This window comes from Pteropus vampyrus, unplaced genomic scaffold (assembly GCF_000151845.1).
Source record: "Pteropus vampyrus isolate Shadow unplaced genomic scaffold, Pvam_2.0 Scaffold336, whole genome shotgun sequence".
NCBI lineage: Eukaryota > Metazoa > Chordata > Mammalia > Chiroptera > Pteropodidae > Pteropus > Pteropus vampyrus.
Window position 1 is genome coordinate 1,804,563 of NW_011889117.1, and position 14,699 is coordinate 1,819,261.

The following is a 14,699-nucleotide window of genomic DNA, read 5'->3' on the forward strand; positions in this document are numbered from 1 at the left end:
CCTCTGCTTCTTACAGTGCTCCTAGAGATTTGTAGGAGAGAGGCTTCTCTATGTTCATTTAGGAATACTCCAATTAGGTATAGTGAAACAAATACTAGCCTGGAAGTCAGAAACCCGGGACCTAGTTACAGATTTGTCCTTAACCATCTTGTGTGGCCTTGTAAGGCCACTTCCTCTGGATTTCTTGTATATTTAAAATTGGGATAATAATACTTTTTCTATCTACTGTTAAAGTAGCTATGAGGATCAGGTGAGAGAATAGCCTCTAATGCAGAATATTCTCCTGCCTCTAAAAGGATAAATGAGAATCAAGGAGTCTAACATTAGAGATTATCCAGTCTAACACCAACCTTCCCCCTCCTCCTGACTCCTTCCTTCCTTCTTATACTTTACAGAGAAGGAAACTGAGGCTCAGGGAGAGGGGAAAATTTTTGCAAATTCATACACTGAATTAGGGGTCAAAAATAAATCTAGGTCTGGTGACTCCAAATAATTACCTGAGGATCTTGTTAATAATTCAGATTCTTGGACCTCATCCAACCTATTGAATCAGAATCTCCAAAAGATAAGACTTCCATCTTATATTTTTATAACCTCCTTAGATGCTTCCGATGTGTTAGATAGTGATGTCGTGACAGAGTACCTTTGAAAAATAAGTATTTAGATCAGGGGACTTAAACTTTAAAAATCGTATACCTAAAAGAATTTTGAAAAATTGTGTAATTCTTCACACATTTTAAAGTTCATATTTAAACATTTTATCATAAGATTAAATAACTGCAAAGAATCTAATTTCCAGTGTGTTTTATATTGTATACATGTGTATATTTTATATATATTTTTCAAAACATTGGAACTGCAAATTTAGCTCATATCATTTATAGAAAATGAGCACCATAAAACCTAATTTGCACAGCCAGATCTCTGTCAATATAACCAACCAAATCAGATTTACTTTCTGTTAGAAAATGCCTAACCTCTTATTCCATTAAAATAAATATGTTAATATATGACCCTGTGAATACTATTAAACTTCTGAATTATAATTCTAATAAGGCAAGTAATCCTGCCATGAGTTTGTCAGCTGAATGAATTAAGATGTTACTCGTTTCAATATTGATTTCTAACAGAAGCTCTCTGATTTGCTTTCTTGGGGCTCTCCATCTGAAGTTATACCTTCTCAAATTGTCCCTTTGTTTGGCACTCTGGAGGTTTTTGTTGGTTTGTTTTACCTCTGCATTGTACAGGCATTATAAAGTTTGGGATAAGAGAGAGAGATGGCATTTTTTTTAATGAAGTGGGAGAAAGTGTATTTATGAAAGAGAAAGCAGGAATGGAGAACCAGCTCAGATCAATGTTAGGAAAGATACATATGGAAGTTGAGAATCTGGACACTTATTCTCCTAAAACTTTTCCTGCTCATGTACCCACAGAAATAGAATACCCTAGCTTGAAAACAGAATGATTTAAACTATGTTATCTACCTAAATAACCAAGAACCATTGCAATGAATATTTTTGAATGAGTGTGTTATACTTGAGAGACCCGATGTACATTTAAAATGGTCTCCCTGGCTGTTCTTACCACTTTCTTTTTGTGCTCCAGGCATAGTCCTATTTTAGGAAGCATTCCAAATGCTATGATAATAAAGGATCTGAGAGGGCTGCCCTCACTCACTTGTTTTGTGTAAGGCTAGCAGTGGGCACAGGATGGTAGGAAAGAGCATGTATGATTTCCTTCCTGTAATAGGCATGAATGCAGTAGGAAAGAGTACCTTCTCTACTGGCCCAGGTCTGCCTTCTCTACTGGCCCAGGTCTGCCTTCTCAGTAGAGAATAGGTGCAGAATCCACTGGCATCAAAGCCACCTTGGCCAAGGGGAACAGGCACAAAGTCCTTGGATCAAGGCCTGAAAATAGCTGGCAGAAGGACAGAGTGCAATAATAGCCTAGACTGCAAAGCACTAGTCCCATAGTGTGAACCTCAGATCCAGGAGCTTCTTCCAGTCTTTCCCATGACATAGAGTCCAGACTGAGCCCATTGGAGTGGCTCAAGAAACTCTTCCTAACACATCTCCAAATTCCATTCCACAAGTTTTATGTTCTTTTCCTCTCTGTGGCTACAATTTCCATTTGCCTATCTGGAATCTACCTTCTTTGTTTGTATGTTCTATAATCCCCTCTTTCCTTCTATGTTTTCTCACTCTGATCAGCCTGGATCTGGCTGATCATATGAGCAGGGAAGTTCGTTCATTTATTCAGTCTTTTATCTGTTCATTTCATAATTACATATTAATTATCCGCTGTGTGTCAAACTTTATGCTAGGCACAGAGGAAGAAACAGATAAAAAGATATCCTGTCTGCCTTTAAGGAACTCACAATCCAGTGAGGGAAACAGATGCATACATATGACTATAATGCTAGAAATAAAATAAATATGTGTCAAGTCCTTAGGCAAGTAGAAAGAGACAGAGTGAATGAATGAATGAATGAATAGTGCTAAGAGAGCACAAATCTTCCTGAAAAAAAAATTTATAAAGAGGTCTGGGTTTTTTTCCCCCAAAAGTAATCTGTATTGCAATTACAGTCAAAATCACCAGTGTTTTTAAGTTTGAGATAAAATTCATACCATACAACTTACCCATTTAAAGTGCACAATTCAATGATTTTTTGGTATATTAGGAATTGCACAACCATCATCACAATCAATTTCAGAACATTTTCACCACCCTAAAAAGAAAACCCATTCATTAGCAGTCACTCTCATTTTCCTCCAACGTTCCCCATCTCAGCCCTAGGCAACCACTAATCTACCTTCTGTCCATATGGCTTTGACTATTTTTGACATTTCATATAAATGAAATCATACTATGTGGCCTTTTGTGTCCAGCTTCTTTCACTTAGCATAATCTTTTCAAGGTTTATTCATGTTGTTTCATCTATTGGTACTTTATTCCTTTTTATGCTTTATAATAATCCATTGTATAGATATACCACATTTTATTTATCTATTCAATTGATGGACACGGGTTATCTTCACTTTTTAATAGCATGAATAATGCTGCTATAAACATTTGTGTACAAGTTTTTATATGGATTCATGTTGTTAATTTTCTTGGGTGATTACACTAAAATCTATCCTTGGTGAACTTCAACCCCACAGATCTCAGGACTTCCAAATTTTTATTTTCTTCCTTATGCTAATTCTGGCTTTGGAAACAACATCCCTCATTTGGAGACCATGTCATTTAGGAGGAGGATGCCCCGAACTAGAGATATTTAGACTCTAGAACTAGCCAGAGGTGACTATTAAAATTTAAAGTGATTAAAATTAAATTAAATTAAAAATTGAGCTCCTGTGCTACATTTCAAGTGTTCAATAGCTATATGTGGCTTGTAGCTACCATATTAGGAAGGACTGCTTTAGAATACTGCTACTAATGTCCCAAGTAACCTCAAGGCTGTCACTTCCCATTTGTGCATTAGGTTTCTCATCTGTGACTAAGGATGGTGAACATCAAAAGACCCATTCTTCTCTGGAATTCTAAGTGATTTGTGATTCACCCTTTGGGGTATGCCTCCTCTCACCTTCTCCTCCAGCCCTTTTCCCTCCTCTCTGTGGCTAGGGCAGGAGTACCCAGCGGGAACATTAGGCTGCTAATTGGTCAAGCTACGTTGCTCGGACTCCCTGCTCCCTTTGTGAAAGAGAAAGTGACTTGAGGGTGTACTTACCTCTGAGTGCTTCACATTTGTGTAGTGCTTTATGGATCATAGAAAGTATTATTTCTTAATCTTAACAGATTCAAAGAATCTCAAAGCTGGAAGGACCTTAATGGTCATCTCAAACTTCAGTGAACATGAATCACATGGATTGTTTATACAATTAAAATTCCAAGGACCCCACTCCTTGGAGAATGATCTAGTAGGTGAGGGTTTCCCAGGCCCAACCGGCACAATCCTATGCTGCAGCTATATGGGGAGAGACCTTGAAGTTTGCGTTATTAACACTATGTGACCACACTTTGATACACACTGGTCTTGCTTGATTCCAACCACATCGTGAAGTCTGCTCTTTAGTATCCCAGCAAATCTCAGATTCTATATGATATCTCCGGAGTTGGGAAGCTCCTGAAGGAGTATCTTCCATTGATGAACAGCTCTTACAGTTAGAAAGGCTTTCTCTCATTTGGCCTAACTTTTCCATTTATAGTTATATAACATTAGTCTGCTTCTCTCCCATAATAATCCTTTGGGTTCATTCATTCAGCAAAAATTTATGAAGTACCTACTATATACAAAGTCTTTTGTAAGGCACTGGGTATTCAGCAGTAAACAAAACCAACTTGGTCTCTGCCTTCAGGAAGTCTACTGTCTAGTAGGAGAGGCAGACAATGCGCAAAAAAAAAAAAAAAAAAGTAAATAAATAATAAAAATTTATAGCTTGAGAAATGTTATGAAAAATAGAGTGTTGTGATAAAGAATAACAGGAGAGCTTATGCTACTTAGGGTGGTCATAGAAAGCCTCACTAGGGAAGTGACATATAAACTTAGATCTGAAACATGAGATAGAGCAAACCACTCAAAGAGTTGGGAAAAAATAGTAAAAGAACATGGTATGTTCTATCAGTCAGAAGGCTAATGCGTTTGGAGCCTGTTAAGCAGAATGGAACAATGACAGAAGATGAGTTAGAAAGGATATAAGGCATAGTAGAAATTTGAATTTTCTTCTACATGCAATGGAAGCCATTAAAGGGTTTTAAGCAAGAGGTGATGTAGTTTGGCTTATGTTTTTTACTAGATCATTCTGGATGATATATGTATTGGAAGGGGGTAAGAGTGAAGTGGGAGACAAGTTTGAGGCCACTGTGGTCATCCAGGCAAAAGATGAAGATGGTTTGAACTAGGATGGAGGCAACAGATATACAGATATTTGAGACTTGGTATCATGTCTCTCAATATCTTTCCTTCTCTGCAGTACACAGCTCAGTCCAGTGTTCCTCTCATAACAGGTTTGGCTCCTCTTCTCTGTGTTTTTCCTCTGGAAGACCTAACTCACCAGGTTAGATCCTGCCCTCTGAAGCTTCTGTGAAGAACTCAGTTTTCCCCACAATTTTTTCCCTTGGCTCTTTCCTCCTATCCAGTGCCTTACTTTTCTGTTAGTCTAGGGAACTAAAATCTCCAATTCAACTAAAATCTCTCATATAAGGAGAAGGAACCCCATGTTTTCCTGTCATTAATCAATTATCAGTCTTTCAATGATTTGGCCATGAACCTTAAGTACTAATTGTGCCAACTGTGCTTGGAGGAGATAGAGGATAAGAAGACATGATGATCCCTGCCCTCCAAGAGCCCAGGGTATAATGGGAAAGATAAAGCCCTAATCAATGTAATACTAGGTGGAACTGATAGCTCACAAGGAAAATGAGATAAAGGATCTTGGGAGGAAGAAAGAACCTTCATCTCCGGGGTGGGTGGGGAAAAGGAGAAACTAGGGAAGACTTCATGAAATTTGTTAATTTGGAGCACCTGGGGCATGAGCTGCGTAGGGACTAGGAGTGCTCTTTATATAGAGTGGTCAAGGATGACCTCACTGAGAAGCTAACATTTGAGCAATAACTCAAATATAGGGAATAAGTCATGTGGCTATCTGGGGGAAGAATGCTCCAAGTAGAGGGCAAAAGTTTTTAGGTTAAGTATGCTTGGTGTTCTTGTCAAACGGGAGGCCATGTGACAGGAGCAGAAGAGAGAGAGAAGAAAGAATAGGAATATATGAGGACAGAGAGGTAATGAGGGTTTTTACTCAAAATGGTATGGGAAAATATTTGAGTATTTTGAATAGAGAGGTAACATGTTCTCGACTTACCTAATGGTGATTTTGGACTAGAATGGTGGAAGTAGATATGAAGAGTAGTCTAATGCTAAATATATTTTGAATCAATAATGGATTACAGTAAATTTGGAGAGTGTAAGGGTAAGGGAGTTGGAAAAGCTCCCTGGATAAGGTTTCCTGGAGGAAGAAGAGGAGAAAAGTATACCTTGGGTTGTCACATACCATATAGCTTCCAAGGAAAGGGGGGAAGTTGGTCTGGTCTACAGCAAGGGTTTCCAATTGGTAGCCCCCCAGCTAAATCTCTCATTAATAGTTTTGTTTCACCACAGTGTTTTAAACTTTTAAAAATTAGTTGTCAACACTTAAAAATTCAAAAATAGATTCCAGGCCTCTCTTAACTGAAAAATGTTGGCAACATTGAGTACTTATTCCCAGAGGAAATAGTTGACAGGAGCTAAGTGTGAGTACGTGGTGCCTCTTTCGGCCAGAGCTTGTATTCTCCAGTTTTCTAGTCCTCGCCCCTCCCCGCGCCCCCACCAAAAAAAAAAAAAAAAAAAACCCACAAAACTTAGACTAAGTGCCATCACACATGTGATTCTTTTTTCTTATAGAAAAGTTAAGAGGAAAACCCTGAGGCCTGGTGCCTGCTCTGCCACTGCCCACCATATGACCTTGAGCATAGCAAATGGCCTTTTTGGATCTCTTTGGAGTTAGGAGACTAAATTGGATGTTCTTTTAAAAATTGTAATGTTCTAGAGGGTGTGGTGTCTTGCAGTAGACCAGTACTCTGTTCCCTCCCCCGTCCCAAACAGCCAGCGGGGCCAGCCAGGTGTGGATGTCAGAGAAAGAAGACACTGGAAGGAGTAAGGCGCCTATATTAATAATGTATAACTTGAGCCCAGAGCCAAGGAGAGGAATGTACACTGTGAGAGGTAGGGGTGTGTGTGTGTGTGTGTGTGTGTGTGTGTGTGTGTGTGTGTGTGTGTGTGTGTGTGTGTAACTGGAGGTGAGCTCAAATAAGTTGTTCTTCTATAGGTTTGTGATTATCTGCTCCTGTATACTTTCTAGGTACCAGGCTCTATTTTAGGTGCTAGGGATATAGCAATGAACAAGACAGACAAGGTTTCTGTTATCATTGAACTTATATTTCAGTGAAAGACACAGATAATATAGAAGTAAATAAAATACATGCAATAATTTCAACTAACGAAAGTTCCATGAAGAAAATGACACAGAATGATTTGATAGTTTCTGGAGGGGCAAGCTGTGCCCATAGGTGGATACATAAATGTGGTGGATATACTTGCAGAGCGGCCCATATTTGAGTCCTTATATTTATACTTATGTGTGCCTATGTGTGCAAATGGGCAGCTTTTATGCTTACAATATTTTATATATTAGTATATGTGATATTATGCATGTGAGTGCACACAGGCGAACTGGTATGTGGTATGGTATGTGGTATGCACGTGGAAATGTGCATGGGTACGTGGTATATGTCTGCATTTAGCCGTAACTAAAGATGTTCCGAAGTTCCTCGTGGTACTTGTCAGTGGGCCAGTTAAGGAAATAGCTGTTTTGCTTCTAGCATTCAAGGCCATTTGCCAGCTTCTTCATTCCCTGTTCCTTCCCACTTTAGAGAGCTCTCTCTGCTTTGCTCCTCTTAGCCCTAGGAGGGCTAAGCCAAGAAAAGGATAGTAACTCACTCACTGAGCCAGGAGCTGGGAAGAGGCCGATAATCTTCTGTGTGACCTCTAAAGGCCTGGCTTCTTTGCTAGTCCCTGTCCTTCACACTATGAGGAGAAAGAGTCCTGACTTGAAATCAGAAGACCTGCAGATCTATTCTTGGCTCTGCCACATATTATTGTGTGACCTTGGCCAAGCTATTACATCTCTCTGGGTTTCAGTTACCTCCTTCATAAGTACTCTGGGTAGTGTAGTATTTAGGGAGGGCTATGTGGGGTGCTGGTGCCTGAAGGAGGAGGGAAGGTATTCTGAGCAGGGGCAATGGCATGATCAAAAGTGTGGAGGTGGGCCTTTCTGTATAAGGGAGGCCAGAGGAACCCACTTAGAATAAAATTCAGACTTCTTACCACTGCCTACAAGACCCTACATGATCTGGCTGTTGCCTATCTCTCATTCTTTTCCTCCTTCTTGTTCATTATGCTCTAGCTAAATTGGCTTCCTTTCTGTTCTTTGAATAGGCCAAGCTCTTTACCACCTCAGAGCTTTTCCAAATTTCAATATTCTCTCTGCCCAAGAATTCATAGAATTGCCTACTTCTCATTACTCCGGGGAGAGGCCTTCCCTCACCCTCTTATTTAAAGTAGTTGTTCTCTAATATTTATCAATATTTAAAATGCATATATCCTTTGACCCAACAGTTTTACTTCTAGTAATTCATCCTACAGATATATTTGCAAGTGAGTTAAATGACATTTAAATAAAGATATTTCTTGAAGCATTTATTTTTTAAATAAATTATGGCACATACAAACAGTGGAACATTATGTAGATGACAAAGAAAATGAAATAGCACAATATGAATGATATCAAGGTTTATTGTTAAATTTTTAAAAAAGCAAGATGATTGAGTGATATACTTAAGATCTGTGCAGTTTATTGGATATATATTATACTCAGTAAAAAGCAAGATACAGAATAGTGTATACTGTATGCCACTGTTTGCATAGAAAAATAATGAGAATATATAAACATAAATGCATATATTTATGCTTATATGATAGGTCTGTCCTCTGGTTAAAGCAGCCCTGTCCCTTCTCTACCCACCCTATGCTTAGTTAGGATCTGTGAGGCATTCATTTCTCTTAACAGCATTAAAATTCAAATTTTTAAGTTCTATTTTTAAATTTCCATCTTCAGTGATATCCCTAGGACCTTATGAAAGATGCTAACAGTATAGCTCTCTTCCAAAGTGATTATCTTGGTAACTCCACACTAGTTCAGTTTCCCTGTACCTCCTATCCTACTAGGAGTGGCCTTGTCTGCATATTGACTATTTCTGGAAAGTTACACAACACAGGGTAACAGTGGTTGCCAGTAGGCAGGGTGCCTGGGGTGGGAGGGAACTTATCACATATTATTTTATGCAGTGTCATTTGTGTTTATTACTTATTTTTAAAAAATCATAAAACTGAAAAAGAAAAACCACTGAGGGGGGATATTCTTATAGTTAAATCTTCACATATAGTCATGAATATTTCTTAGGATGTCTTTTAAAAAAGTATTTATCCTCAAATAATGCTTACCGTAATCTGAAATTATCTTGGTTGTATTTATTACTTGCATATTTCTTGCATTATCATTGGAATATAAGCTCCATGTTGTCAGGATCTTACTTATCTTGTTCATCGGTGCCTTGTTTCTATATGCATACATTGCACATAGTAGTTGTTAAATAAGAAAATGAACAAATGAAGAAATGACCAAAGAAAACGGGGCTGAAGCTTGAGGAGGAGTGTGAGGCAAGGCTGAGGAAGTAGACAGAAATCAGCTGATAGAGGCTGGTGATTCTCAAACTTTAAATGTGCATCAGAATCACCTACTGATTCTTTATACCAGCTTATAATAAGGAAGTGAATTCTTGGACTCTGTGATTCTGATTCAGTAGGTCTGAAGAATGGGGCTCAAGAATGTAGATTTTAACAAGTTCCCTGGGTGACTTGGGTGCTAGTAATCTGGAGGCCCCACTTTATGTCTGTGATATAATTTCTCCTTAAATATCTCTAGGATGGAAGATAAGGGACCATCATACCATTTTATCAACCTCAATGAGGCTCAGAGATGAACAGTACATTTTCAATGACACATAGCTTGTGTATAAAGTATACTTGAAAGACCAGCGTATCTGACCTATCAGTTCAAACTGTCTGATAGACAGCTCACCCTCATAGGACATTCTCAGACCTTGGTGTTACTGAAAGGATTTTATGACTGTTCCTATTTCTTGTTTGGGGAAGAGATTATACTCCCCAATGACTGGTTCTTTCTCATGTATCCCAGGGAGGGCAATGAGCCAGAAGAGACCGCCCAGATCACATACGGTGAACTTCTGGTTCAAGTGTGTCAGTTCAGCAATGTTCTCCGAAAACAGGGTGAGTGTGGGGTAGGGGAAGGGGACTGGAGGATCTGGCCTCCGGGTGTCTGAGAACTTGGGGGAAGGAATCTGGTAACAGGAATAGAAAAGGTCAGCTGAGAAGAGTGGGGTGGTAGCTGGATGAGAGGGAGTAAGTAGCAGCAGAAAGGGTCCATGGTCTGTGTCTTTTACCTGCAGGCATTCGGAAGGGCGATCGAGTGGCCATCTACATGCCCATGATACCAAAGCTTGTGGTAGCCATGCTGGCATGTGCCCGCCTTGGGGCTCTGCACTCCATTGTGGTAGGAATTTGGGCTGGAAAAAGGGGCCAGGGTGGGGGATGGGGCTCTGGAGAAGTAGCTTGGGCCTGGATGATGGAGGATCTTAGGAATCAGACTAAATAACGATGTATGATGCCAGATGGGTACTAGACTTATCAGGGGGATCACTCATAAATTATATAAATGTCTAATCATTATGCTATACACCTGAGACTAATATAAAATAATATCGAATATCAAGTATAATTGAAAAAAATCAATAAATAGTAAATAAATAATAATAATAAAAAAATAAAATGGAGGGCTCAAATGAGCTCTCCATATACCAGGGCAGGGATGAGGTGGGTTGGGGTGGTGAGAACCAGACTAAGGAATTTAGAATGTTTCCCTATCAGTTATCCAGTTTATTCTAGGATCTTGACTTAGAGACCCTGAAAGTTTTATGAGTAACTCCTTTCCTTGTGCACTTAATCCCTGGATCCTCCTCTTCCTCAGTCTTCCTTCCCTTCCCTAGTTTGCAGGCTTCTCTGCAGAATCTCTATGTGAACGGATCCTGGATTCCAGCTGCAGCCTTCTCATCACTACAGGTAACTAATTCTCTCACTCCTTTTCTAGTACTCCTTCACCCTAAATCTTTGTCTATAAATAATCGGCTAGTTGGAGTTTGGGACTGCTCAGCATAGAGGGTAGGGATTGCCTTCCCTTTACCTCCTGATTCTACCTCAGCCAACCATCTATCAGCTCAAACCAACTAGAAGAGCCAGAGTAAAGAGGCCCACTCAGGAAGGATTCTCTGAACATTGTGCTCACTAGGGATAGGGGGTGAGGAGTGTGGTAACTTCCTAAGGCCTGGAATGTCTGTTGCTCTCCAAAGATGCCTTCTACAGGGGGGAAAAGCTTGTGAACCTGAAGGTGCTGGCTGATGAGGCCCTGGAGAAGTGTCGGGAGAAGTAAGTGTGTTTGGCTGGTTGGCTGCGACTCTGGGTCAACTGGGCATTTCCCCAGTGCCAGGTTCCCTCTGTCCCTCTTACACTAGATGGACATGGGTGGGTGCTGCCAAATTCTCTTTTGAGCCAATGAGCCCACCACTTCAGGCTTTTCTTTCCTCCAGGGGTTTCTCAGTGAGATGCTGCATTGTGGTCAAGCACCTGAGGCGGTCAGAGCTGGGCACAGGTGACTGTTCCAGCCAGTCCCCCCCAGTTAAGAGGCCATGCCCAAATGTGCAGGTGAGTCTGGTACTGCTTTAACCTCCTCTGGGCTCAAATTGGTTCCCTTTTTTTGCCCAGGAAGTTCCTGATGTCCTTCTTTCCTTCCTCATTATAATGCAGAGGATCTGGGAGCAATCCTAGGAATGCCTCCTCTGGCAGGGCTGACTGGGAGCTGGGGGATTTGACCTTGAATGTAGGTAGGGAGCCCTTTCTACCTTAAGAACTTAGAACGAGATATTGTGAGGGAGTCTCCCATGCTGGTTGGGGTATCCTGATGGGCACAAGGGACCCTCAGAGTTTGGGCTTGGGTAAGAAATGGGCTGACTTGGATGACTAAATGTAGTTATCTGATAGATAACTGGGCTGTGGCTTGGGTTGGGTGGTCCCACCCTGGAAGGATCAGGATCTGGTTCTCAAGATATGGCCTTTGTTAGCTTTGGATCCAGTGCTTCTGGAGGAAATGGTAGAAAAGCTCAGTGGTGGCCTCTAGATCTGAAGGGCATGAAGGATGAAAGCTCCAGGGTCCAGAAGGATAGGTTCCTGAGAGTCTGTGACTTGAGGGGCCCTGAGTGGTCTTAGGGCTAAAGAGGCTGTAGTCTAGTCTAGGGAGCTTGGAGACTCCAGTCAGCATTAGGGCTTTTGAGTGTATAGGGGCTGGAAACAGGATCAGGAAAATGGAGGCTGGGAGGATCAGTGAGAGGGGAACCTGAGGGAAAGGAGGCAGCCATAGGTTTGGGGCACACTGACCCTTCCCTCCCACTCCCTATACTTGGACCCTGCTCACCACCCTTTCCGTGGGCTCTTAACAGGGTAAGCTGAAAGAGAAACCCAAGCGCATCTGGCCCCAGGTATCCACCTCTGTACTGCCTTGGGCACTGCTTTCCTGCGTGCTTGTCTGTGTGTCCATTTGCTCTTTGCCTGTTTGCCCCATTGAGGTGGCTGCCAAACCTAACCCCCTTTTCTCTGCCCCGGATCCTTTGCCATCTAAGTTACTCTAAGGGTTGCGAAACCAAATGCCTGTTGCTGTCTCTGAGCTGGCATAGAGCATGGATTTCAGGGAGGTAGCAAGAGACATTCCATTTCTCTCCTGTTGCTCAAGACCTTTGTGGGAGAGAGGACCAAGTAACCTATCAGAAAGGTTTTACTGTGCTCTTAGCCAGGGCAGAGCCAGGAGAGACAGGAGGAGGAACGTGTAGAGGAGATACAGACCTTGACCTTGGGAATTCACCAACAAGTTGGGGAGTTAGGTATGTACTACAAATGGAAACCTAAGTTTTATATAGGACAGTAGAGAAGATTCCTAAATACACTTATATACTACATTGGGATTTACAAACTACACGTAAACTCTCTGCTATAATTAAATGCTAAATTGAACAAAAGTTACATTGTAGGTAGTTCTAAGAAGGGAGATCCTTAAGTAGGGACTCAAAGCAGATTAGTATAGAGGAGAGACTGGGTTTGGGGTCCAGAGACCAATTTTTAGCAGGTCCTAAACTACCAAGTCTCTAACCATCTCTAACCTTTGTTCCATGAGAGAAGTCTTACACATTCCAGGAATCCTGACCTTTTCAAGTCAACATAGCACAAGGATCTCAACTTCTTGTAAAGGAATGGTGCACTAGAAGGAACCCTTTAAATAAGTCTTGTTTGCCTAATTAAAACACACTAGGATTGACCTAGTTTTCTCATTTGGGTGGGGAGGTTGTTGGTAGTGACAGAATTTCCTTTAAGGGATTTCGCAAACAGACTTGCATTTATATGATTGTAGATATGGATATGGAGTCTGACGTGGTTCCTTTTAAGCAGTCCACTTTTAATTACTTACATTATATTTAAATTGCCAATTAATTGCAAATTATTTAATTTCAAAGGTTAAAGCTTCAGGAAAAATTTCAATTTAACTTCGAGTAATGTATTTCTTAGGTTGCTGAAAATGATGGCTTCCCAGAAACATGGGTTCATTCATGGTTTTAAAGTGCTGCTTTTCTTTGTTTTGGTAAATGTTAAAAAAAGAAGAAAATCATTTACATAGGTACTCTATGTATATACACCTAAAACCCTCAAATAAACAAAAAACCCAGAATGAATCTTAGGTATATATATGAGTTAAACACAAATTCTGACTGAATAATTACAATGGAGATTTTCCCCAACATTTAGAAAGCTATTCTCTAACGCAGAAGGGAAAATGTGGTATCAAATGTTCTTTCCTGATAAAGGAAGCAACTACAGAAAGCTTTCATTCAAAGTAAACAGTGCTATAGATGCAAAAACAACCCAAAACAAAACAAAAAAACCCCAACTCCCCCAATACTACTTTAGAACAAACACATCAAACTTGATTTTCATTGGAATGTAGTTATTTTTTTACCCTAACCAAAAAACCAAGACCCAGGTTTTGTATGTATAAAGCAACACAAACAATTATTGGGCTTTGTCTTCTGGACAAGAATGCTGAGTTAGTCTCTCTTCATAAAAAGCAATTACAATTTGAGGACACTTCATATTTACGTCTTTTGCCAGCACCATATCTGTCTCATCTGAATCTTTCCATTTCATGGGAAACATTAATTCTCTACTGCTATTTGTGGCGCCAATTATTTGTTCAGGATCAAGACTTCTGGTAAGGCCTCTTAGTTTATCAGCGGCATCTTTTCTTCTTTGATTTGCTATCAGCAGACTCACTGTCAGATTTTCTTTTGGTACTTTTTCTTTGCTAGCTTTTTGAGAATTAAGAAATGTTTCAATTAACATTGGACAAACTAAAACTTTTTCAGGTTCTTAAGTATTGTCAGCATCTGTGAATCCCTTCCACTTGAGGAAATACTCCACCTTTCCATTTACTATGCATTGGTCCAATACATTTTCCAACACAAATTCTTCAGGCTCTGCCTCTTTAGCTTTTTAACACTTTCCATTTTGTTTCTCTTCCATCTTTTGCAATGTAGTTTTATTGGAGGCCATTTTTTATTGCAGACTTGAAGAAATATTATTCATTGCCTCCTAGCTGCTCTGGTCATGCATCTTCAGCTTCTCAGGCCCCTGCCCTCCTTCAGCTCGAGCCATATGCAAGGGGGAGGGGCACGTTGGTTTTTTTTTAACCAAATAGGCATACAGTAGATTACCATATAGCCATACAATAGGAGCAGCTGTTTCTCTTATATTCTCATGTCTACCTTCTAGCCAGAGCCATTGAACATACAAGAGGCTAATGAATATGAAAGGACTGTGTGGCAGCTAAAGAAAACCCCAAACAGTTCCCATTATCATATCCTTAAATTCA

At 40.3% G+C, this 14,699-nt stretch overlaps 1 protein-coding gene and 1 pseudogene across 3 annotated transcripts in view; one reads left to right on the top strand and one right to left on the bottom strand.

Moving 5' to 3' along the window:
* ACSS2 (acyl-CoA synthetase short chain family member 2) overlaps positions 1 to 14,699 on the top strand; it is a 54,584-nt gene that overhangs the window by 31,162 nt on the left and 8,723 nt on the right. For all 3 annotated transcript variants that reach the window (XM_011378309.2, XM_011378307.2, XM_011378308.2), the window contains 5 exons: positions 9,852 to 9,943; positions 10,123 to 10,226; positions 10,720 to 10,792; positions 11,080 to 11,155; positions 11,317 to 11,431. In XM_011378309.2, coding sequence (XP_011376611.1) covers positions 9,852 to 9,943; positions 10,123 to 10,226; positions 10,720 to 10,792; positions 11,080 to 11,155; positions 11,317 to 11,431 — 460 coding nt within the window. The remainder of the gene's footprint in view (positions 1 to 9,851; positions 9,944 to 10,122; positions 10,227 to 10,719; positions 10,793 to 11,079; positions 11,156 to 11,316; positions 11,432 to 14,699) is intronic.
* LOC111730810 lies at positions 13,743 to 14,428 on the bottom strand (annotated as a pseudogene).